This window comes from Eubalaena glacialis, chromosome 20, assembly GCF_028564815.1.
Source record: "Eubalaena glacialis isolate mEubGla1 chromosome 20, mEubGla1.1.hap2.+ XY, whole genome shotgun sequence".
Lineage (NCBI taxonomy): Eukaryota > Metazoa > Chordata > Mammalia > Artiodactyla > Balaenidae > Eubalaena > Eubalaena glacialis.
This window is the reverse complement of record NC_083735.1, coordinates 14,372,259-14,397,963: the sequence shown is the minus strand read 5'-3', so window position 1 is coordinate 14,397,963 and position 25,705 is coordinate 14,372,259. Positions and strand designations below refer to the sequence as shown.

At 40.6% G+C, this 25,705-nt stretch overlaps 1 protein-coding gene across 2 annotated transcripts in view; it reads right to left on the bottom strand.

Annotated features, from left to right (window-relative positions):
- Positions 1–25,705, bottom strand: part of SNX25 (sorting nexin 25) — a 111,195-nt gene that overhangs the window by 16,410 nt on the left and 69,080 nt on the right. For both annotated transcript variants that reach the window (XM_061177637.1, XM_061177635.1), the window contains exons 7-12: positions 16,085–16,266; positions 12,250–12,381; positions 9,963–10,235; positions 6,844–7,008; positions 3,859–3,990; positions 659–799 (exon numbers count right to left, since the gene is read on the bottom strand). In XM_061177637.1, coding sequence (XP_061033620.1) covers positions 659–799; positions 3,859–3,990; positions 6,844–7,008; positions 9,963–10,235; positions 12,250–12,381; positions 16,085–16,266 — 1,025 coding nt within the window. The remainder of the gene's footprint in view (positions 1–658; positions 800–3,858; positions 3,991–6,843; positions 7,009–9,962; positions 10,236–12,249; positions 12,382–16,084; positions 16,267–25,705) is intronic.

Below are 25,705 nucleotides of genomic sequence, written 5' to 3'. Positions count from 1 at the left end.
ACTACTAACAAAAACAAATAATGTTTACTATGTGCAGCACATTCTTCTAAATGCTCTGTACACGCTTATTCCCTTCATTCTTACAACAGCTCTGTGAGATAGGTAAGGAAGGCACTATTAATATCTGTATTCTACTGATAAGGAAAAAGAGGCATAAAGAGATAGCGTGACAGGCCCAGGTCACAGAGCTGGTAAATAGTAAAGCGAGGATCCACACTGGATCCAAACTCGAGCAGCCTGGCTGCAGAGTCTGTGCTCTGAACCACCGCACTCTACTGATTCAATTCCTTTATGTGATGAAATGCAATATATTCTATCCTCTTTCTATTGCTGCAACCCAGAATTGATCTCACTACCCCCAGTGGGTCACAACTGGCAGCTCTGAAACCACTGGCCATCGATGCTCCCCAGCTCTCCTCCAGCTCTGGGGTTCTGGGGGGTTCAATGGAGGTCAGACAATTATCTATCCTGAAGGATTTAGACTAGGCTAGATGGTTGATCTTCAAGTAAATTTCTAAACATCAAGCTGAAAATGCCCCCTTGCCAGTATCAACAGCAAAGGAGAAAGATGAATCAGTTTCTTTGTGTGTAAAAATTGAAATGAGCTCTTAAATCTCTTCTTCAGTTATTCTAAATCTGTGTTCACAAGAATTCATACCTCACTAAGTTTCCGGTGTAAATTCTGAAACTCACTGAGCCTTCTGGGGACTGTCCAGTTCTTAGTTTCAACTCCTCCAACTTCTTGTAAGCTTACCATGACAAAGTAACAGGGCATTTGTTCACCATTCTCTTCTGTAACCTTGGAAAAACAGACAAACACAACAGCAACAAAAAGCATGGTGAGCAATACGGTAGGCAAGACATTTAAGTGTCCCCCAGGATCTCCCTCTCCCTGGTATGTATGCCCCACATCGTCCCCAGGACTTGAAAATGATGGGTTCTAGTCTGGCAGTTAGGGTATGTTACATGGACAACCAACCTTCAACTAGGGCCTAATCCTAACCATATGGGCCCTTTCAAAGCAGAGGGATTTCTCGGGCGAGTAGCAGAAGAGGAATCAGAGGAAGCACGAGAAAGATCGGACACGCTGTGCCACTGTGAAGACGGAGAGGGCCACGCGGAAAGGGTCTGGGAGTGTTGCCAGGAACTGAGGGCAACATCGTGCTGACGGCAAAAGAACAGAGTCCTCAGTCCCACAACCACCAGGAACTGAGTCCTGCCAACGACCTGAATGGACCTGGAAGTGGATTTTCCCCAGATTCTCCAGACAAGAACTCAGTCTGGCCAGCAACCTGATTTCAGCCTTACGATTCAGAGAACACAGTCAGACAGCGCTGGACTTTCAAGCTACAGAATTGTGAGCTAATAAACGGGTGATGTTTTGAGCCATGCAATGCGTGGTAATTTGCTGTGCAGCAAAAGAAAACTAACATAGCAGACTTAACATCCTAACTGGGTTTCCTTGAAAAAGCAAATTAACAGGAAGCGAACAGGTGTGAGAGACCAAAACCTCTCTCAGAGAAGGATGAGGGCTTCCCCAATTTAATACAGGATTCCACAAACTGTGATTTCCATTTTCGAGAAATTTCACATTGGGAGACCTAATTTCCCCTACCTCCCAACTTAAGGTAATTCTTAAACACTTACACACACACCCTATCATAATTCAGAATAGCCACCATTGCTCTTAATGTAAATGGATAAGAGGAGAAACAAAAAGAAAATACATTGAATCTAAGCTTGAGTTAGTGTCATGAACCGAAATTAGAGACAAAGAATCAACAGAAAGGCAAGGGAAGGAGACGCCGGACTTGCTGAGCACTGGCTGAGCCCCACCAGGTAGGACCACCGTCCCTCTGTGAGGACAGGAGGTGGAGGCGAGCACACAGCTCACAGCGGCTCAGCCCGTCTCAGAGCTCCAGGGAGGCTGGCATGAGGTAAACACATCCTCCACACGTCCCCACACGGGGCTGCTTTGTGAACTCTCGGCAGTCAGGTGACCCCTCTGGGTCCATTTCCTTTATCTTTTCGGGGACCGAGGTCGCGGCCAGCTCCTGAGTGATAACTGATCACCAGGGCAAAGGGCCTTGTGAGGGTTTTTCCTCCTCTCCTCCCTCCCTCAGTATTTGCCTTTGGAAGATAGTTATAATAAACTGTGAAATGTCAGAGGCAGCTCTAGGCAAAGGTGAGAAGGTGACAGAATGTGTGTTCTCTGCCCTCCAAGGGCCTCCTCTGTTACCTTTTGACATCACATCCCCTGAGCCCCCCTTCCTAGATGTCCACCCCAGAGATAACTGCATCTGCGGTGACCAAGCGTTTCTACATGGTATTCCAGGCTCTGTGCAACCTTCCCTACCCACTGCCCTCCCCTCCCCTCAAGAAAGGTATCTGGCCCTGCAGCTCACCTTAAAGGGAGGCTCAACAAGCACCAAAGACACACTAAGGGCACTTGGTAAGCTCTCACGTAACACGTGTGCTTTCAGGCTGGCTCCTGCAGAACATGCGTGGTTTTGCTGCCTAAACTAGAAGGGAATTTAAGATTGTGAATTCTAAGCCCTTCCCCCGGTAAGAGTGTCAGGCCACTGAGTTGGCGGGAAAAGCAGCGATGGACACATAAGTTGGGCAGCTGGGCCCTTGCAAATCTCAGGAGCTGAGTATTTGACCAGCCATTTGAGGCAATGATGGGGCCAAACAGTCACAATGACTTACTCAGGATCTTGTCATTTGTGTGCTATACGGTGGACCGGACTTTCTTTTTTTTTTTTTTTTAATTAATTTTATTGGAGTAGAGTTGATTTACAATGTTGTGTTAGTTTCAGGTGTACAGCAAAGTGATTCAGTTATATAAATACATATATTCATTCTTTTTCAGATTCTTTTCCCATATAGATTATTAAAGAATATTGAGTAGAGTTCCCTGTGCTATACAGTAGGTCCTTGTTGGTTATCTGTCTTACATATAGTAGTGTGTGTGTGTGTTCATCCCAAACTCCTATTTTATCCCCGCCCCACTGCCATGTTTCCCCTTCGGTAACCATAAGTTTCTTTTAGAAATCTGTGAGTCTGTTTCTTTTATAAATAAGTTAATTTATATCATTTTTAAAAATTAGATTCTACATATGAGTGACATCATATGATATTTGTCTTTCTCTGTCTGACTTACTTCACTTAGTAACATCATCTCTAGGTACGCTGGACCTGACCTTCATCTCCAGGTTTCGACAGTCGGGCAGGTGGGAAGGAAGGAGTTGTCAACACTAACAATGTAAATGCGTAGAAATATCTTTCCTTTAAATGAAATTATTTTTACAGACAAAAGAAAAGGGATACAGTGTATTCTGAAAACTATTATCCCATATCCCTCAGAGAATAGCAAAATATTTTCTACTTCAAGGGAAAAAATATTCATTATTAAAGATCTGAGAGCTATTGACATTTGAGCCACTGAAGTCAGCAGGACGGATCAATCAGAAACACATTTAAAATTTTTCATCTCCAAATTTCAAGCAGTGCTTTCCATTTTATTTCAACCCTCAGTGGAAAAGTAAATTGGTAATTCAAGGACATTAATTGTTCCTATCTGAAAGTTGCTTATGATTCCAATGAACAAGGACAACTTTCTGTCTGAAGTGGAGGGAGATCAGATCTACACCAGGCAACCCGGTAACAGCTCCCAGTCATGAACAAGAGTGAAAATACGGGGTGAGGAAGGCAAGACCATTGCAGTCTAGAAGAATGAATATAAGTTTTCTATTCCCAACCTTAATTATTTGGAACAAAATCTTGTCTGATAAAGTCAAACTTAAAACTTGGGAAATAAATACCTAATAAACTGGGAAGAAAAGCAGACAAACCTACCTCTCCACTGGTGATGGAGGCTTTCCACATACCGAGGTTCTCACACCACCAATCTGTTCTTGCCATGTGCAGCTGAAGTTCTGTGCGTTCTTTCTCTATTAGAATTATTTCCTCCTTCAACTTAGAAACAATCTGCCACAGGAAAAACATCCTGGGAGTTATGAAACCATCTAAAATGCTATGCAATTCAGCAAAGTAGCAGGATACAAGATCAACACACTAAAATCAGCTGTGTTTCTATACACCAGCAATGAATAATTCAAAAAGGAAATTAAGAAAACAATTCCATTTACAATAGCATAAAAAATAATAAAATACTTAGGAATGAACTTAAGCAAGGAGGTGAAAGACTTCTATGATGAAAACTACAGAACACTGATGAAAGAAATCAAAGGAGACAAAAATAAATGGAAAGACATCCCATGTTCATGGATTGGAAGACTAAATATTGCTAAGACTCAATGCTACCCAAAGCAATCCACAGTTTCAACACAATCTCTATCAAAATTCCAATGATGTTTTTGCACAAATAGAAATATCCATCCTAAAATTCATGTGGAATCTCAAGGGAAACTGAATAGCCAAAACAATCTTGAAGAAGAACCACGAAGTTGAAGGACTTACACTTCCTGATTTCAAAATTTACTGCAAAGCTACACTAATCAAAACGGTATGCTATTGGCATAAAGACAGACATATACCAATGGAATAGAATAGACAGCCAAGAAATAAACCCTTGCATATATGATCAAATGATTTTCAACAAGGGTGCCAAGACCATAAGTGGGAAAGGACAGTCTTTTCCACAAATGGTGTTGAGAAAACTGGATCATCACCACATGCAGAACAATGGAGTTGGGCCCTTACATAATACCATATACAAAGGTTAACTCAAAATAGATCAAAGACCTACTCGTAAGGCTAAAACTATAATATTCTTAGAAGAAAACATGGAGGAGTTTCATGACATGGGATTGGCAATGATTTCTTGGCTATGACACCAAAGGCACAGGCAACAAGAGAAAATACAGGCAAACTGGACTTCATAAATTTTTAAAACTTTTGTGCAAAGAACACTATCAACACAGTAAACAGGCAACTCACAGAATGGGAGAAAATATTTGCAAATCACTTATTTGATAGGGGGCTAATATCCAGAATATATAGAGAACTCCTAAAACTCAACAACAAAAAACAACCTGATTCAAAAATGGGCAGCGTACTTGAATAGACATTTCTCCAGAGAAAACAGACAAATAGCCAAAAAGCACATAAAAAGATGCTCAACATTACTCATCATTAGGGAAATGCAAATCAAAACCACAATGAGATACCACCTCACACCCATTAGAACAAATGCTATCAAAAAACAGAAAGTAACAAGTGCCGGTAAGGATACCGAGAAACTGGAACCCTTACGTGCTGCTGGTAAGAAGGTAAAATGGTGCAGTCACTATGGAAAACAATACAGAGATTCCTAAAAAATTAAAAACAGAACTACCATATGACCCAGCCATACCCCAAAGAAGTGAAAGCAGGGTCTTGAGATATTTGTACATCCATGTTCAAGGCAGCATTTCTTACCATAGCCAAAATGTGGAAGCAAACCAAGTGTCCATCAATGGATAAATGAACAAACAAAATGTTGTATATACCTGCAATTGAATATTAGCCTTAAAAAGGAATGAAATTCTGACACATGCTACCATATGGATGAATCTTGAGTACATTATGCTAAGGGAAACAAACCAGTCACAAAAGGACAAACGCTGAATGATTCTACTCACAGGAGGTACTTAGAGTAGTTAAATTCATAAGAGGCAAAGGGAGAATGGTGGTTGCCAGGGACTGGGGGTAAGGAGATGGGGAATTACTGTTTACTGGGTATAGAGTTTCAGTTTTGCAAGATGAAAAGGCAGTCTGGAGATGGATGGTTGTGCTGGTTATATAACAATGTGAATATACTTAATGCCAGTGAATTGTACACACGGTAAATTTTATGTTATGTATACTTGGCTACAATTTAAAAAAATAAATAACTAAAAAAAATTTTTATGCTCACCGTCTCCTTGGATCTCTTTTAATGAGAAAAGCTATAAGGTTATGCAACTCTGTAGTTTGAGGACAGCAGCTTTGCCTCAACTTTGCCTCATGGCTGCATGTTCAACTCTCCTAAACATGCAGCCCACAAGGACCCTCCTCAGAAAGCCTGCAGGAAGCACATCCTGCATTTTATCATCAGTAAGGGCTGTAACGTTTGGTTCCACAGTCAGCACATTTGCTCCCCAAGGGCAGGTGTTAGACTCTGTTTCACTGATTCTTCATGGTGACCAGCATATAGCCTCCTGCACTTACTCATCACTCAGGCTTCTAACGCACATTCAGAAAGTGCCAGAGGAGATCACTTTGGGAAAGCAAAGAGTGCCAGCCATTCCTACATTAGGGAAACCTCCATTTTCGACCAAAGAGGCATGAACACAAAGCAAAAAGCCACACCACCCCTTGGGTGTGAGGAATGCCAGAGAGTGAGATGCTGTTTACATTTTTTAAACTTTCAAATTCTGTTGGTTTCTAGCGAAACCATCTATTTCTTGCATAATTCTGTGAGGTGCTCTAAGTTGTACTTGCAGTGTTCAAAAGAAAAAAAATTTTTAAGATTGTCCTTGCAGAGTTAACTCACTTCCAGAAACAACTGTGGCACAAGGAGAAGCTCCGCCCCTTCCCCAAAGGCACTGTAGGCAAGTCGGACAAAAGACACAGAGTTACAGCTGAGGATGGGAAAGAACCCCAAATCATAATAGATAAAAGACAAATGCTTTGCTAATTCTATACTAGAAGCAAAAACAAAAAAACAAAAAAAGCCAATGGAACTTAGAGTTGAAATTCTTTTTAAAGAAACACTTTTCAACATAAACTGAAAACTACTATTTATCAAATTAGAAAAATGGAAACTTTTAAAGACAACCTTGAAAGCAGGAGAGTTACCTTCTTGTCAGGTTTTGGTGCATTTTGAATAGAATTTAGAGCTTGCCTCTTATAGTCAAGTTTCTCATTTAGTTCTCGTAGTTTGTTTACAGCAAAACTGGTTTGTTCATTAATCCGACTGGTGCCTTCATCGACAGATTCCTCACCAGCCTCACCTCCTGGGTCCTGGGGGAAAACATCACATGAACCATCATATCTTATAGTGGTGGAATATTCCCTAAGTATTACCTATAGTATAGGTTCTAGATCATTACAATACACTGCTCCAAAGCACTGGATTCCACTAAGAATCCATGGTAGAAAGCCTAGAAGTAGACTGTTTTTTCTCAGCTAAGTGAAAAAGCAAAGGATCAATATTTAGAATCAAAGTAACTGGTATTTGGAATTGCAGTGAAAAAAAGAAACATTTAATAGCCTAGCAAAAGGCCACACCACTATTTCCCAAATGGTATACCCAAGGGAACCTGCACAGAACAAGGAAGGCAACTGAGTTATCTTCCCAACTCAACCCAAATGTTCTGTGCCTAAACTTTGACAAAAAAACACGGAGACCTGGCTTCCTTTTGGTCTCCTAAGAATATTATGAAAAATTCATGCATGTCCCTTTAAAATAGAATTTCCGGGCTTCCCTGGTGGCGCAGTGGTTGAGAATCCGCCTGCCAATGCAAGGGACACGGATTCGAGCCCTGGTCCGGGAAAATCCCACATGCCATGGAGCAACTAAGCCCGTGCTCTACTGAGCCTGTGCTCTAGAGCCCGCGAGCCACAACTACTGAGCCCATGCGCTGCATCTACTGACGCCCCTGTGCTCTAGGGCCTGTGCTCCGCAACAAGAGAATCCACCGCACCGCAACGAAGAGTAGCCCCCGCTCGCCGCAACTAGAGAAAGCCCGCGCACAGCAACGAAGACACAACACAGCCAAAAATAAGTAAATAAATAAAAATAAATTAATTAAAAAATAAAAGATGTGCATGTCTTAATCTTCAGAACCTATGAATACATTAAAATAGAATTTCCAAATTCCCACTAGGGTAAGTATTTTCAGTATACACTTTGCTCAGTCCTTATTTTTACTAATCAACAGGTAGATTATTTTACAAGTAAAATGGTTAGCACTGAAAGTGACGTAAGATTCATAAAGAACTACATACATAATTTGGAAAAACCTGAACAGATTACCAACAAATAGCATATCAGTAATTAAGACTCGTGAGCAGCAACAGCTTGAAGAGAACTGCTGAGAACTGTCTTCTGGTTCATTGACTCCCTAACTTTCTTCCAGATTTTTTTCTTCTGATTTTTATAAATTGTAACAAACAGTAAAAGAAATTTTTCAAAGAAAAATAAAGTATTAATAATCACAGAACACCAAGCATTTTTGTATATTCTTTCTAACCCTTGCCCATGAGAATATATATTATGACATCATCCTATTCCTTGTATACATTCAAGAGGGTATGCTGCCTTTTCCGTATAATATACAAGGCTGTATATTTGAGGGTACTGTAGTCTTCAAAGTTATAACTGCTATGGCTGCATAGTATGCTATGAATTGATAATATACTGAGGCATATCCCTATTGCTATGGGTTGATTCTGCTTTTTTGCCTTCCCAGATACTAAAATAAACTCCACTGTGCATAAACTTTTTTTTCCCCTACATTTTAGTTCTTTTCATAGGATAAATTTCTAGAAGTGGGACTCCTGGAACAAAGAGTAGGCGCTTTCAAAAGATCCGTGATACGTACCACCCTTCTTTGAATCCTAGGCGAAGCTGCACATTTTTTCATGTTTGTTTACTACTTATTACCTTTCATATTAACTGTCAGTTCAAGTCCTTATTCAATTTATCTGTTGGGTATTATAATTTGGACAAACTTTTCACAACGTTTGAATACTAACCATTTTAATTTCTGAGGTAGAGAGATCGGTTTGTTTTAGCTGTGCTATCCTAAAAATAAAATGCAATGAGTAATGAGTTTTGGACCAATTAGTTCAGTGGTTTTATACACCGAAAATGTAAAGAACCAAGTAACAAAACTTTTTTTCAAAAGTCTGAATGAATGAATTTACCAACAGTTCAGAAACATCTGCTTCTAATACCATCATGAACAAGTACCTGATTCCTCAGGGCTTGAGATACAGTGAACTGGACAGAAAGAAAGAATCCAAGATAAATTACAATCTTTCTATATAAGGCGATTCTAAAACACTTTTCCTTTGTACCTTCAAAACCTTCAAACTCGTATAGGTCATTAGTAGTAAAAGGGAGATGGCAACTGGGGCTATCCAAAATGATCCAGGACACTATAAGAAAATTAGACTTCAGGTATGGCTGGACAAGGTTTCTTTCAAAACATCTTAGTTTCATCTGATTTTTTTTAAACTCCAAAATATTTCCTGCAGACTCTTCGTGCATTCTCTCCCTCTCCTCATTTCTTCCCCATCCTTTCTGTCTGTTCTCCAGCTGGACTGCTATGCTAATGACTCTCTTACTTGGTCACAAATGTCCCACCCCACAGATTTTCTGCCCTCACTTTTCAGGAGTCAAACCCAGCTGTGTCTCAGGCAGACAGAGCAGGGGGCGGTCTCTGACTCAGCGCCGGGTGGTGGTACCCAGCTGGTCAGAAGGACAAAGACAGAAGTGAGGACGAGAAGCAACAAGGAAATTCAACTTAAAGTTCCACTTAACGTGCTGTATGCTAAGACACAGAGCATGGACTTGAGGACACGGGGAGGGGGAAGGGTAAGCTGGGACGAAGTGAGAGAGTGGCATGGACATGTATACACTACCAAATGTAAACTAGATAGCTAGTGGGAAGCAGCCGCATAGCACAGCTCGGTGCTTTGTGACCACCTAGAGGGGTGGGAGGGAGACGCAAGAGGGAGGACATATGGGGATATATGTATATGTATAGCTGATTCACTTTGTTACACAGCAGAAACTAACACAACATTGTAAAGCAATTATACTCCAATAAAGATGTTAAAAAAAAAAAAAGTGCTGTATGCTAAAAGATAAAGGTGCACACCAAATCTAGCTCACACAATTTGTACCCACATAATCATATTCAAAGCTTATCCACTCAAAAGGGAGCAGAAAGTTAAACGTGACTCACCATTTCATCCTTGTTGGAAATCAACTGGGAGACATGTTTTTCTTCCTCTTTTATCATCAATTTCTCATACAGGTCACTGACAATAAATGAAGGGTAATACCTATCCTTCAGCGTCTCATAAACGTCTCCCTGGATTTTGCAGAACACTTCAATTCCTTTATTTCCTACAAGACACTGCTGGATTTCTTTGTAAAGTGATTTTTCCACAGATATTTCTTTGCTCTCCACAAAGAAATTCTGGTAAATTTCACCAACTAATTGTGGAATTTCGTTCTGAAAAGACAGGAAGATGAAGAAAGAGAAAGTAAGAAATACCATCTCTGAGAAGAACCATTTTCTTCTGAATTCTCTGCACTTTAAAGGTGGAAGGGAGACATGTAGAATGTGGGATGAGTGCGCAAAGGCTTTTGTGGGCACATTCAGGGCCAAGGGGTGAGTGTCAGACCCTGAAAAAACAACTGGTTCCTTAAAAGGAACACTTTACGTTGAACAGTTAACAAATGTAATTTCTTTTTAATGCTGGAAGGAAAAAGATAAGAATGAGAACAGTTCTCTTCTTGCAGTGGATTCCTTCTCATAAATCTCAGTTCCACAGCAATACAATTTATCAGCTAAATTCAGTATGACTTTTTCATCTAGTATAAATAATTAGAAATGCCAACTTCTCACTCCAGAAGAAAGTCAATATAATAATTGTGTAATTAAAGAAAGCAAGAGAAATATTCTTCAGAATGATGACTTACTGCATTGTAATCAAGCTTGTATTACACAGCTTGGTCTTAAACAAGGTCTCCGCCTAAGTGTACTAAGCCTAATTAGGAAGTGCAAACATCTGATTAACATAACCTTTACATTTCCGCTACAGACAACTTATTAACTCTAGAAATGTTATGAAAAGTCTTCGACGGTAGCAAAAAATGAAGACAAACGACTTAACGAATATTATGAATATAACAAGCAATCCGGAAGTTTTACATCCAAATCAGTGTTGCTAGGTCAAAATATAGCTATTTGAGGAAGCTATATCCTCTTATTGCATTGACATTTTTCAACTTGTCTTCAGTAGTTTAGGAAAATTTTTTAGATTGCTCTTTTTAATATTCCTCTGAGAGCAGCCAAAAGTCAAGTTTGTAGTCAAGTCTGGTAAATAAAATATGTAATAAAGTTAGCAAATATAATATTGAGTAAAATGAGGTAATTTGTGGCTTATAAATTAACAATGAAAGACATTCCTAAGAAGATTTAAAAATACTATGAGACTGGATTTAGTTCCTTAACCAAAGTAGTTTGTAATTTATGATGTATTTTAAGTTGGTATTCAGCCCTAGCAACATTCATATGAAATGCAAATGAGCAATTTAATGTACATAGTGCTCTTTATGCTTACTTTAATAAGCCTCTCAAGAGTGACATGGACATATATACACTACCAAATGTAAAATAGCTAGCTAGTGGGAAGCAGCCACATAGCACAGGGAGCTCAGCTCGGTGCTTTGTGACCACCTAGAGGGGTGGGATAGGGAGGGTGGGAGGGAGACGCAAGAGGGAGGAGATATGGGGATATATGTACATGTATAGCTGATTCACTTTGTTTTAAAGCAGAAACTAACACACCATTGTAAAGCAATTACACTCCAATAAAGATGTTAAAAATAAGCCTCTCAAAATGCATGTATTATATATGTTGTACATATTGTTATATATGTTTTTAGACATATATATACACATATATATTTCACATTCTTCAATTTAATTCTTAAATATATATTGAGAACTTGCCAAGTACAAAACACAATGCTTATTGTTGGGCTTTGCACTGTAATAGGCATCTGTAACCAAAAATTATTTTTTGTCTTCCTTAACACAATCATATTTTAAATTAAATAAAAGGAGGACAGTTGTGTAAAATGTGCACATTATGATATTAAAAATAACAAGGTTATGAGATTGAAGTATAGGTGATAAGACCAAATTTATTATAACAGCCATGTGGGTAAGTATATGCCTTTTTTATAATGGGTTAAAAAATAACTACCTGAAACTAAATTCAATAATTGGGGATATTTGTAAATCTTTTTTCCTTGACTACACATTCAAAAGCACTTTTTGTAAAAATGAAATCTATTTACCATTATGGGCTAGAACATAATGCCATAATATATTTGGTTTAAAGTATTCTTTTAATGTATCTTATCTTACAGCTTTATTGAGAAACACAGACATACTGCCTAACATACAAGTTTTCATCAGCTAGTGATTAATATTCCTTTGGGCCTATATATCCTACCTTGTTAGCATTCTTTAAATATTCCACAGACTCCCAAAAGCTCATCAGAGCTCTCTTGTCCATCCTTTCCATGTACGTTCGAAAGTGCTCTCGGTAGGAAGTACTGGCCAAGATATCTTTGAAATGAAGAATCTATGAAGGGAATTTAAGAGAAAGTTTTTAAAAATCAATTTTTTTTTTTTTAACAAACTCATTTATTTATTTATTTATTTATTTATTTATTTTTGGCTGTGTTGGGTCTTCGTTTCTGTGCGAGGGCTTTCTCTAATTGCGGCAAGCGGGGGCCACTCTTCATCGCGGTGCGCGGGCCTTTAACTATCGTGGCCTCTCTTGTTGCGGAGCACAGGCTCCAGACGCGCAGGCTCAGTAGTTGTGGCTCACGGGCCTAGTTGCTCCGCGGCATGTGGGATCTTCCCAGACCAGGGCTCGAACTCGTGTCCCCTGCATTAGCAGGCAGATTCTCAACCACTGCGCCACCAGGGAAGCCCAAAAAATCAAATTTTAAGTATCAGTTTGCTTTAACTTCCAATGGATTAACTTCTACATTCAGGAAAAAATATCTCATTTTCTAAGTTCATAGTCAATGTAATACAGTACTTCTCTCACCTTCCTAAATTTTAAATTAAAAAAGTTTATTGAATATTCAAAATGCACATATTCAATAAATACCAATTTTCTATTAATCATTCACTCATTCAGCAAAAGATTTATTTGGCATCTACTCTGTATCAGGCACATTTCTAGGAAATGAAACAGACAAAAATCCCTGCCTTATGGGATGTATTGCTAAAAGCAATCGTGCCAATAATAGAAAAAGTGAAGAGAAATATATAAAAGACCAGGAAGCTGAAGCCTAATAATTTGGCATTTTTGCTTTCCATCCTATTTTCATATAGCTGAGGAAATCTACAAATGATTTCATACCTTGTCTTTTTGTTTATAATATCACATTCATTTAAAAAAATCTTTTGTATGCATCATTTTAATTGGCCCATAAAAGTATTGTAGAGATGTATCAAAATTACTCCTTTGTTTACTATTTTGAATGCTTACAGAAAAGAAAAACCACTATCTGAAGACACAGTGAGATCAATCTTGAGTATGGACTGCTATAATATGAGAAAGCAGGTGAGCTTCATAATAATTCATGACTCAACTAGGAGAAATGCCTCAAATTAATTTAGAAGGAATTTAACTCCTATACCCTTAGTTATTAATTAGTAATAAAAATGATGTCTATGTATACTGCAACGAAAAGAAAACTTACATTTAAGATTTTTAAAATTAATATTGTGGCGATTGGAAAAATTTCAGAAATGTTACCAGTTAAGATCTTTCTAAAATCAAGTGCATATGATCAATGCATGTTCAACTCTTTCTGCCACTGACAGTAAATCCTCAATCTGTTTTGTGGGCAGAAAGGGGCAGGCATTTTTCTAACAACTTTTGATAACTAAGTAATCAAAAGTGATCCCTTGCTACAGACCACTAATATTTAGGATTTAGTTTACTAACTTTGGGAGACCATAGCATGTATCCTCACTTTATGTAAACCTACCAGTGAAGCATTTTTAAGTACAAATCCTAACTGTACAGGCTCCAAAGAAGTCTGAAGCCTCCCATATCAACTCTGGCTAGGAATGACAGATCACTCAGACAGCAATCCATTTTTAACATGGGGAGGAGCTGAGCAGGAAAGACACTCAACAATTCTAAGGAAGTCTTCCCAATATAATTTCATGGATTGAAATGAATTTCAAGTTAGATACAAATCCACATATTTGCAAAATCAAGTCCAAAACATGTTCTAAAATATTAGCCACTTTTAGATTCTTTTATTGTGTCTTATGAACACTCTTATGTTTAGTTCTAAAAGTGCAAATATATACAAATAAATGACAGCAAATATATCTCAAGTCTAACTAAACATCTGATATATCTCATATCTTAGCTGGTGAATTAACCAAGTTCTCTACTCCATTTGTTTTCTATTTTCTCTTGAAGCCTGCATAAGCCTTTCACTGATTCACACTTACACTAACGGTGTGGGTCTGGGTGACCAGGATAAGGAGACTGCACACTTCTGAGGCAAATGTGTTACCGTGAGATGAACTCAATCTCATTGTGTTAATTTGAGATGAACTAATCTCAGTAATTCTGAGACTGTTGTGTGGAAGTGGAAAGAAAAGACTGGGTAGGTCCAAGTTGACACTACTGCTAAATATATGATTAAAAAAAAAAAAAAAAATATATATATATATATATAGACAATGTAATACCAATTAACATTTACTAAGGGCTTCCATATAGCAAACACTGTGCTCTCGCATTAATTTCCTTCTGTTGGGTCAGCACGTTTCCTTCTGTCCTAAGACTTCTGGTAATTCTGGGAGGGCTGATGCCACAATCAATAATCTCTGGGCAGAAGACAAAAAATTGTCCTGGTGGATGTCTCATATGCCGAAGGCCATGAAGTATTTCAGGCTGGAAGGTAGCCTATGAAGGCAGATTGTTCTTTATTCCCCTTCAGGGATTTTTATTTACTCCTTTTTCACTATCTCCCAAACCCACTGGATCTGGTTTCATGATGCGTACTCTATTAGCCTAGTTTTATGTTTTGTGTGTATTACCCCTTGACCAGCAGGTTAATTTTTCTCTAGGAAATATATCCCCTAAGCACTCAAAAGTACCACAAGGCCTAGAAGAGTAAGTAAATGTGCTCTTAAAACACCCAACATGTTACCAAGAGGGACCCAGGCCCAAGATTCTCTAGCTGCTGAATATCTACGATACATTCATGAGACTATCTACGGCGTACTAATGAGAACGTGGAGAATTAGGATCTTGGGACTGATGTTTTATCCCAAAAGGAGAGATCACAATTGGATTCCTCTTACATTTATAACATCACTAAACATACCCCCAAATAATTACTGCCAGTAATAACAAATGTTTATTAAGTGCTCATTATACACCAAGTATCATACTTACCATTTCATGTGCATTATTTAATTTAATGATTATCATGCCCTGTAGGGTATGTACAGTTAACCCTACTTTACAAATAGAGTACAGAGAGGCTAACTAACTTGCCCAAAGTCAATCCCCAGCAGACCTGGGATTAAAAACCAGGCTTTCTGACTCAGTAGCACAGCTTCTTAACTATAATAAAATACTTACTCTCTTTAAGAAATTACCTGATTTGTATTCAGGCCAAAAAATTTAGCAAACTAAAAACAGTGTGGAAGTCAAGAAGGAAAGATGGACTGAGAGCTCTACAAGAACTCTGGGAGAAGCAAAGTCAGGGAATCTTATCACATTCAAGTGCAGAGTCCTGGGTTACACTCAGATTTGTGAATCAACTAGATCTGGGTTTTTATCTAGTCTGCCTCTTCCTATCCACGTGCCCTTATTAGGTAATTTACTTAAACCAACTGTTTCTTCACCTGTAAAATGGGGACATGGAGTACATATTCACAGCACTGTGGCGAGAGCTAAGTAAAATAGCCTATAATAAGACCTTCTACTTCACTGGTGGTAATTTCTATCCAATTCGTAGTGAGCAACCTGACTAAGCCCTTGAAAATATAAATACGCTCCTCTGGGATTGTGGGAGGGCAAAGGGGGGACAGTAAAACACACACAGGCATGTGCACACACATGCACCCCACACCAAGAAATACAGCTACTTGACTCATAAAAGTAAACATGTGAGTCTATGTTCTGGAATATATGTCTTAGGTTAAATACCAAGAAGTGAAAAGACTGTCTATGTGATTAAACCTGTGTTCGTAACAAACATGAAACGGCAAAACAAGAAACTACAAAGTTCTACCTTCTGGCTTTGAGGCCCTTCCCCCTCATCCAAGGCCCCATCCTCTTGCTGGTTGTAGGCAGGGCCTCCCAGGATTCTGATCCTCTTCTCACACTGCTTCTTTGCCACAGTCAGTTGGTTAATGTACCTTTTCATGTTCCTGGCCCTCAGGAGATCAGCCTTCATGGCAGCAGTTTCTTTACCTTGAATGAGATAGATGGATAGTACACATTCAGAGGACAAGGTACAAAAGAGGGAACACAGTGACTGTGGGCCAAATTAATGTCTGATGTGGTACATTCTGAGGAGCAGTGGGTACTAAAGGACAGCCACTATGGAAAACAATATGAAGGTTCCTCAAAAAATTAAAAATAGAACCACCATATGATCCAGCAAATCCACTCCTGAGTATGTATCCAAAGAAAATGAAAACACTAATTCAAAAAGATATATGCACCCCGATGTTCACAGCAGCATTACTTACAATAGCCAAGATACAGAAGCAACCTAAGTGACCATCAACAGATGAATAGATAAAGAAGATGTGATATACATATATATTGGGGGGGCAAAAGGTTTGTTCGTTTTTTTCCGTAAGATGGCTCTAGTAGCACTTAGTTGTCTTTAACTTCATTTGAAACAATTTCGTCAGATTGTATGTGACAGCTGTCGCATCAGCGTGCATTTAAAAAAAGACTTATCAAGATTGGTGAATTTTTGCGTAGCCGTTTTAATATTGAAAGTGGAAGAAAAAAGCAACATTTTTGGCATATTATTCTTTGTCATTTCAAGAAAGGTAAAAACACAACTGAAATGCAAAAAAAGATTTGTGCAGTATATGGAGAAGATGCTGTGACTGATCGAACGTGTCAAAAGTGGTTTGCGAAGTTTCATGCTGGAGATTTCTCACTGGACGATGCTCCACGGGCGGGTAGACCAGTTTAAGTTGATAGCAATCAAATCGAAACAATAATTGAGAACAATCAATGTTATACCATGCGGGAGATGGCCAACATACTCAAAACATCCAAACCAAGCATTGAAAATCATTCGCACCAGCTTGGTTTTATGTTAATCGCTGTGATGTGCGGGTTCCACGTAAGTTAAGCAAAAAAAACCCTTCTTGACCATATTTCCGCATGCGATTCTCTACTGAAACATAATGAAAACGTTCCGTTTTTAAAACAAATTGTGACGGGCGATGAAAAGTGGATACTGTGGGCTTCCCTGGTGGTGCAGTGGTTGGGAATCTGCCTGCTAATGCAGGGGACACGGGTTCGAGCCCTGGTCTGGGAAGATCCCACATGCCGCGGATGCGACTGGGCCCGTGAGCCACAACTACTGAGCCTGCGCGTCTGGAGCCTGTGCTCCGCAACAAGAGAGGCCGCGACAGTGAGAGGCCCGCGCACCGCAATGAAGAGTGGCCCCCGCTTGCCGCAACTAGAGGAAGTCCTCGCACAGAAACGAAGACCCAACACAGCCAAATAAATAAATAAATAATAATTAAAGGTGCTAATAATTAAAAAAAAAAAAAGTGGATACTGTACAATAATGTGGAACAGAAGAGATCGCGGGGCAAGTGAAATAAACCACCACCAACCACACTAAAGGCTGGTCTTCATCCAAAGATGATGTTGTGTATATGGTGGGATTGGAGGGGAGTTCCTCTATCATGAGCTCCTTCCGAAAAACCAAACAATTAATTCCAACAAGCACTACTCCTGATTAGACCAACTGAAAGTAGCACTCGACAAAAAGCGTCCAGAATTAGTCAAGAGAAAATGCATAATCTTCCATCAGGATAACGCAAGACTGCATGTTTCTCTGATGACCAGGCAAAAACTGTTACAGTTTGGCTGGGAAGTTCTGATTCATCCGCCGTATTCACCAGACATTGCACCTTCAGATTTCCATTTATTTCAGTCTTTACAAACTTCTCTTAATGGAAAAAATGTCAATTCCCTGGAAGACTGTAAAAGGCACCTGGAACAGTTCTTTGCTCAAAAAATAAGTTTTGGGAAGGTGGAATTATGAAGTTGCCTGAAAAATGGCAGAAGGTAGTGGAACAAAAGGGTGAATACATTGTTCAGTAAAGTTCTTGGTGAAAATGAAAAATGTGTCTTTTATTTTTACTTAAAAAACCAAAGGCACTTTTTGACCCACCCAATATATATAATGGAATATTACTCAGCCATAAAAAGGATGAAATTTTGCCATTTGCAACATGGATGGACCTGGGGGCTATTATATTTAGTTAAATAAGTCAGACAGAAAAAGACAAATACTATATGTTTTCACTTATATGTGGAATCTAAAAACACTAAAACAAACGAATGAATGTAACAAAACAGAAACAGACTCACAGAAACAGATAATAAACTAGTGGTTACCAGAGGGAAGAGGAGTATGGGGAGGGCCAACATAGGTGAAGGGGATTAAGAGGTACAAACTACCAGGTATAAAATAAATAAGTTACAAGGATATAACATACAGCACAAGAAATATAGCCAATATTTTATAACAACTTTATATGGGGTATAAGCTATAAAAATAGTGAATCGCTAGCACACCATTGTAAAGCAATTATACTTCAATAAAGATGTTTAAAAAAAAAAAAAATAGTGAATCACTATGTTATAGGGCTGTCTCTGGACTGCCCATCCTGGACACTTCATATGAATGGAGTCACACACTACGTGGTCTACGGTGACCAGCTTCTTGGACACACTGGGTAGCTCCCTGCTTGGGGCTTTACTAGCCATCCTCTCAGCCTGGCCCCTTCATCCCCCAGGAATCTGCCTGGCTCAGTTCCCCGCCCCCTTCAGGTCCCTAGTTCAGGGTTCAGGGAAGACCTCCCCGGCCACTCTCTTTCTACCTGCAACGTCGACCCTAAAACACCAGTCTTCACCCGTCTTTCCTTCTCTAGCACAGCAGTCCCCAACCTTTTGGCTCCAGGGGCCGGTTTCGTGGAAGACAGTTTTTCCGCAGACGGGGGGTGGGGGGGGTGATGGTTCAGGCGGTGATGCGAGTGATGGGGAGCGGCTGATGAAGCTTCCCCACTCGCCCACCCGCCGCTCACCTCCTGCTGGGCAGCCAGGTTCCTGACAGGGTTGGGGGACCCCTGCTCTACAGCACGACTGCCATACTGCATATTCCACTTAGTTATCCTGTATGTCCTCATAAAGGTAGCGTTTTGTTTGTTCACACACTGCTGTACCATCAGCACCTACGAGAGTGCCTGGCAACACATGAGGGACTCATAAAATGTGTTGAATGGATGTACGATCTGTGTCAAATGTCACCGAGAGGTCAACACAACATAGCTGACATTTTGCTGAGTGCTTGCTGTGGATCAGGTATTGTGCTCTTTCTAGAACTCTGGCTGTGAAGGAGAGAACCAGGGTGAGTCTCCTCACCTCCCATTCTTCAACTTACTCTGTTATGGTGTCTAGCCCTCCCCTCCATCAAATCTGCTGTGGCCAAGATCACTAGTGGACCTCCACATCAAATGCAGTAGACAGTTGTCAGTAGAGTCTGGAATCAGACTAGAAATCGGGCTCTGCCACCACGAGCTACATGGTCTTAGCGAGACTTTTTTAAAATTTAATTTAAAAACATTTACAATGGGCTTCCCTGGTGGCACCGTGGTTAAGAATCCGCCTGCCAAAGCAGGGGACATGGGTTTGAGCCCTGGTCCGGGAAGATCCCAAATGCCACGGAGCAACTAAGCCTGGGCGCCACAACTACTGAGCCTGCGCCCTAGAGCCCGCAAGCCACAACTACTGAAGCTCGTGTGCCACAACTACTGAAGCCCACATGCCTAGAGCCCGTGCTCCGCAACAAGAGAAGCCACCGCAATAAGAAGTCCGTGCACCGCAATGAAGAGTAGCCCCCGCTCGCCGCAACTAGAGAAAGCCCGCGCGCAGCAGCGAAGACCCAACACAGCCAAAAACAAATAAATTTATTTTAAAAAAAAGAAAATCACCTCCAAAACAGATACAATGGTTTATTTCCTTAAGCTGACATTATATAACTTATAAAAAGCAAAAGACTCACACAAAATTAATTTTTAAAAACGATAAGCACTGAGCATTTCCTTGTGGACAACAGACTAGCTTTGCATACACACCTGAAGGCAGGGAAGGGTTGGGTTGAGGGAAGGCATTTTTCTTTTCTTTTTTTTTTTAAAATGGGCAAGAAATGAGCTGGTTTTAATGCTGATGAGCAGGAACCAGTTAAAAGAGAAAAACGTGACAGATGGGGAGTGGTACCCAGTAGACACCTGAGGAGGCTGGCTTTGGGAAAGGCCACCTCTTCCACTGTGGTAACACGGAAGGCACAGCGATGGATGCAGACACAAGCAAATTGGGAGCTGGTGGCCGGGAGCTGGAGCAGTTCCCTTCCTAGGGTTTCTGTTTTCTGGAAGTGGGGAGGGAGGTGCGTAAAAAGGGGGAGGGGACAGAGGCCTGAGGAAAGTGGGCAAGTGTGAAAGCCACTGTGGAAAGTGGAAGAGCAAGCTCACTTCAGAGACACAGCGGGATTGTTTCAGGTGGTGTCCAGGGCCGAGGCGACCTCTGGATGGGTATAAACCTTCCTGGGCAGGTCAGAGCACAGCTCTGGAGGTGAGTCAGAACACACCTGACTTAGACTGGAACTGGCGACAATAAAAGAGGGTTGGTGTTGTGTTTCTCGGTGCCCCTGGACACGGAGTCTAAGTGAAGTTTTACACACCTAGGGAGACCTCCAATTCCCTAGGGTGGTCGTCACCGCCCTCGTGTCACAGAGTCAATCGTGCAGATGCTTATAATAGCGCCTGGGCAGGCTGAACAAATCAACTGGAAAAACTCAGGCAAGGACCACAAAACACTGTGTCTTTCAGAGCAGTTTTTTCTGATATTTATCACCAATGGTCACAGGCAGACTTCAGGTCAACAGTCAGCCTCGCTCAAGAGGGTCTGTCAGGTATTACAGGATGTTTTTCATACATGTGCTGAGGGGACATTTTCATTTGAGAAACCATCAATGATGGTTTCTCAGCATATCCTATTCTTGGCTGACAGAGAGGCCCTGGCCAAAGAACTTAACTCAGCACTCATCTCGAGAGGAAAAAAGCATATTTCAGAGCCCCCTTAGTGGGAAGACAAAAGTAAATGTAGTCTGTCCCCAAATTAGCCTATTGCAAACTAAAACTATTCGTGTGTGTACCTACAGAAATACATGCTGGGAATAGTGAATTTTTCAGAAAAGTTTTCGTTTATTTTTCTACCTCCAAAGCTCATGTTATTTCCATTATACTTAGATTCTAAGGAGCTTAAACTCCTACAGTTATATTCCGCTATTCTGCATTGATTACAGTTATTTTAAATAGATTTAAAGCATACATCCTTAAACTATTTTGCATTGGTTACATTTACTTTAAACATTCTAAACATATATCCTTAAACTCTAAATTTTGTACATAACATTTAAGCTACTTTAAAATTGGGGGACAAAAAGTTGCCTTTTATAGAATAAACCTAGACTGCAATTTTAATTTTGGGTTAAAACAGACTAATAAAAAGGAAGATATAGAGAAAGAAACTGACACACATTTAACAACAACCAAATTCTTCTCCTGAGAAGGCTTAAAAGTCTTTCTAAAAGGACAAAAACTGAGGCAAATTCCAAAGGGAAGGAAGAAAGAGAATAAACCTTCCCCTAAAACCCAGCTGCAGAGCTGAGAAAACATTCTGGAGTCCTGCCTGAATGTCCCCTGCTCACGTGAATGCATTGTTTGTTAAGGGCAAGACAAAGCCATTGTCTGACGACAAAGCTTGTTGCTAACAAACGCTACAGCAACTTGTTGCTTAGACAATTCTGTTTATTTTTGCCTCAGAAAACCAATGCCATGTTCAGGGCTAAATGACTAACAGGGCACTCCTGCAGCGCACGCGACTGCCGTGCAAAAATCCCAGTAAATCCAGCGATGCAGATGAATACGCTTCTCTGTGACCTGAGAAGCCGTCCATCCAAGAAATCTTCACGCCAAGAGAAGCGCAGGCAAGAGGGTGGAAGATGCACCGCCCAGCTCAAGCGAGACTCCTGCAGCTGTCTCTCTGCAGAGACCTAGGTAATGCTGCACACTGTTAAAAACCAGTTAACCACACAATGTTTAATCCAGATTAAAAAAGAAGGCCGAGACCACAAACAGTGGCAGGTGACACACTGGGTGGCAGTGGCTCTTTACATGGGTGCCGAGAAGAACACACGAGTGATATAATTTTCTAAAACAATTAATTATAAATGTCTACTGTTTTCCTTCCTAGAGAGTCTAGATTCTACTGAGGTCAGAGCAAAAGGAAACGGGGTCATTTGCGGAAAAAGACATTTGGATTAGACCTGAGGCGAACCCTATAAGGATATTTCAGTGGACCTATGAACAACATCACAGAACTGCTTTTTTGCTGTAAGCCTTCTGCCCATGATATAGTTCTTCCTTAAGTGAGTAAAGTGACTTGCAGTAAAACAAAAACACCAGGGGACAACTGTTAGATACTATTTCCAATGTGGCAAAGGAGGGTAAAGTAACTTACAGTGCAAACCAAGGGCCCCAGAAGTAGCACAAGTATAACTGGATTCAAGTGGCACCGCTGTATTTTTCAAGTACTCAAAAGTATCAACAATAGAGTATTTCTTTTCTCACAGTGCGCTATCAAATTCCAAGGCATAGCCTAACTGCAACAGCCTCGGCAGGTTGACTGAGGAATTCCACGGACGACACACAGCAGGATCTCTCAGCCTGGGCACCAGTGACATTCTGGGTGGATAAATCTTTGCTGTGGGGCTGTCTTGTGTATCGTGGGATGTTTAACAGCATCTCTGGCCTCTACCACTAGATGCCAGTAGCATCCCTTTCCCCCTGTGTGACAGCCAAAAATGTCTCCAGACCTTGTCAAATGCCCCTGTCCTCCCACCCCACTGAGAAGTATTAATACAGAGGCACAGCTCCTGTGAGAGTGCAGAAGGCAAGACTACACTACCCCCTGACTCCCCAGCATTGGGTTCTGTTCCCCACGATGCGCAGGTCTCCTCACACACCCCACGCAATCAAGGGAAGGGATTAGGGGGTTCCTCGCTAGAAAACGTCACCGACAGGCTAACAAGTCTTTGAATCTTTCTTGTACATTGACATACAAGTTTCAATAAACCCCCTTGAGAAGAGGGTTCAAGAAACAGGTATGGATTTACTCAGGGACTAGTCCAGTTTCCAAAGGAGAAACGGTGCTTCCTTCTTACTGTGAAGCTGATGGCAATTCTCAGTAGGTACTGATCGTCACAAACTTCTTCAAAGTTATCTGAAAATCACCTCAAAAGCTCCCCAGGAACTAAAACAATATTTACCTTTCTTTTCAACTTGAGGCTGGAATGTTCTCTTTTTTACAAGTGGGATTCTCTTATCACACCAAACACCTGAAATTTCAAAGTCTGGAGTGTGTCACTCCGCTTTAGTAGAAAGTATATTTGAGGAATAAGCAGGAGTTGATGGTGGAGCCTCTCACGTTATAGTGGAGAAGAATACAGCGGCCTCACGGGCCAGGCAAGGCCAAGGCAGGGTGCCTACAGCGCACCTTTTATCTCCTTCCTTTAAACATCTCAAGTGCTGAAACTTCCAGTACTTCCTTTGGTTTAAGGCCCTCCAGCATGCTTGCAATAGATTTTTTAAATAATAGTGTCCTATCAGTTAAATCCACACATCAAATTGCCGGGAGAACCCTTCTCCCAAATTAGAACTGTGACTTGAACAGATAGAAGACAGACACTTAGAACGCAGTTCTGACGCATACGATTTCTAAGTTTTGAGCATGACTCGCATAGTATTTGCCTGTGTGAGTGAGCAGTGCGGTGGGAAGAGTCCAGGACTAAAGTCCAGGAGACGTGGGTTCAAGTTCCAGATCAGCGTATGACTAACCAGTTACCTGTTTAACATCTCTGGACCTGAACTTTATTCATATAAATGCAGGTCTTAGAATGGAAGATGACTAAAGTTTTCTGGGGGAAGAGAGGTGGGAGCAGAGTTGGATATAAAATTATATATATGCAATTTTATATGTAACTATATAAAATTACACTCTCTGTAGACAGTGTAATGGAAGTGCCCTGAGCCCTCGGTCCCTCAAGGCAGGTAAGGGATGGGGCTGTGTTGGATGTTGGGGAAGGAACCGCAGGCTCTGGAAGCTGCCGCACTCAGAGCATCAGGGCTGGGCAGAGAGAAACCCTGGCAAGCGCCCTGCAGCAATGGCCTGGGGTGTTTTGTAAGTTTAGGTCATTCATAAATTAGAAACTGTGTCAAATTACTGCAATGCTAGGAAGTTAGAACACAGAGCATTAGAAAGGACTCTGAGAAGTCCGCTAGAGTCTACAGAGTAGCTCCTTCTTTCAGGCAGGGACACCTTTACATCCCAAATCAGATGAGAAATATTATTTAAAATAATAATTCCTAATGGAAATCATTATGGTTCTTATCAACAAGTAACTGTGTGTATGTACATACTCAATATAGTCTGAAGTTCTTCTACACTTCTGCTTGACACATTCAGTTCCAAAATTCTACTTACACTCTAAACAAGATACACAATGTTGCCAACACCTCCCAATCTATACTATGAGCATGTCACCCCCAAGAGTGCAGTATTTATATACGGCAGTTTCTATCAGACTCAAATCAACATTATGTCCCTCTTTGCAGTCAGCTAAATAAATACTACTCTTGAATCACTTTATTCTTGTTTTTTCTTTAACAATTCATTTAATGTTTCTGTATCATTAGTCAGAAGTCATGTTAATTTGCAGGGTCTGTTTGTCCACAGAGGATCCTTCATTTCCTACCGGGGAAACAGCTTGTGTGTTTTGTTTTGTTTTTTAATTTTTATTGGAGTATAGTTGATTTACAACGTTGTGTGTTAGTTTCAGGTATACAGCAAAGTGAATCAGTCATACATATACATATATCCACCTTTTTTTTTTTTTTAGATTCTTTTCCCATATAGGCCATTACAGAGTACTGAGTAGAGTTCCCTGTGCTGTACAGCAGGTTCTTAATTAGTTATCATTTTAACTATTCTTGATAACATTTCAGGATCCAGAACAGCAGTGGGGTGGGGGAAAGCTTTAAAGGGAGCTGAAATACTGGGCTCATTCACATCCAACTGCAGGGAAAATGGAGCATATGTTCCATTACTACTAGAATTCCTACACTTGGCCAGTATCTTAGTTCGGGCGACTATGACCAAATACCACAGACCGGCTGGCTATAAACAACAGAAATGTGTTTCTCACAGTCTGGAGACTGGGAATCCAAGATTAGGGTGCCACCACAGTTGAGGTCTGGTGAAGGCCCTCTTGTCGGTGGCAGACTGCCACCTTCTTGCTGTGTCCTCACACGATGGGAGAGGCTGGGGATCTCTCTGCAGCCTCTTTTATAAGTCACTAAGTCCATTCATGAGGGCTCCACTGTCACGACTTAAGCACCTCCCAAAGGCCTCACCTCCTAATACCATCAAGTTCGGATGTTAGGATTTCAACGAAAGGATTCTGGGGGAACACGATTACTGAGACCCTAGCAGCCAGCTAATTTTACTAGACCCCTTCTCAACTACCTGGGCT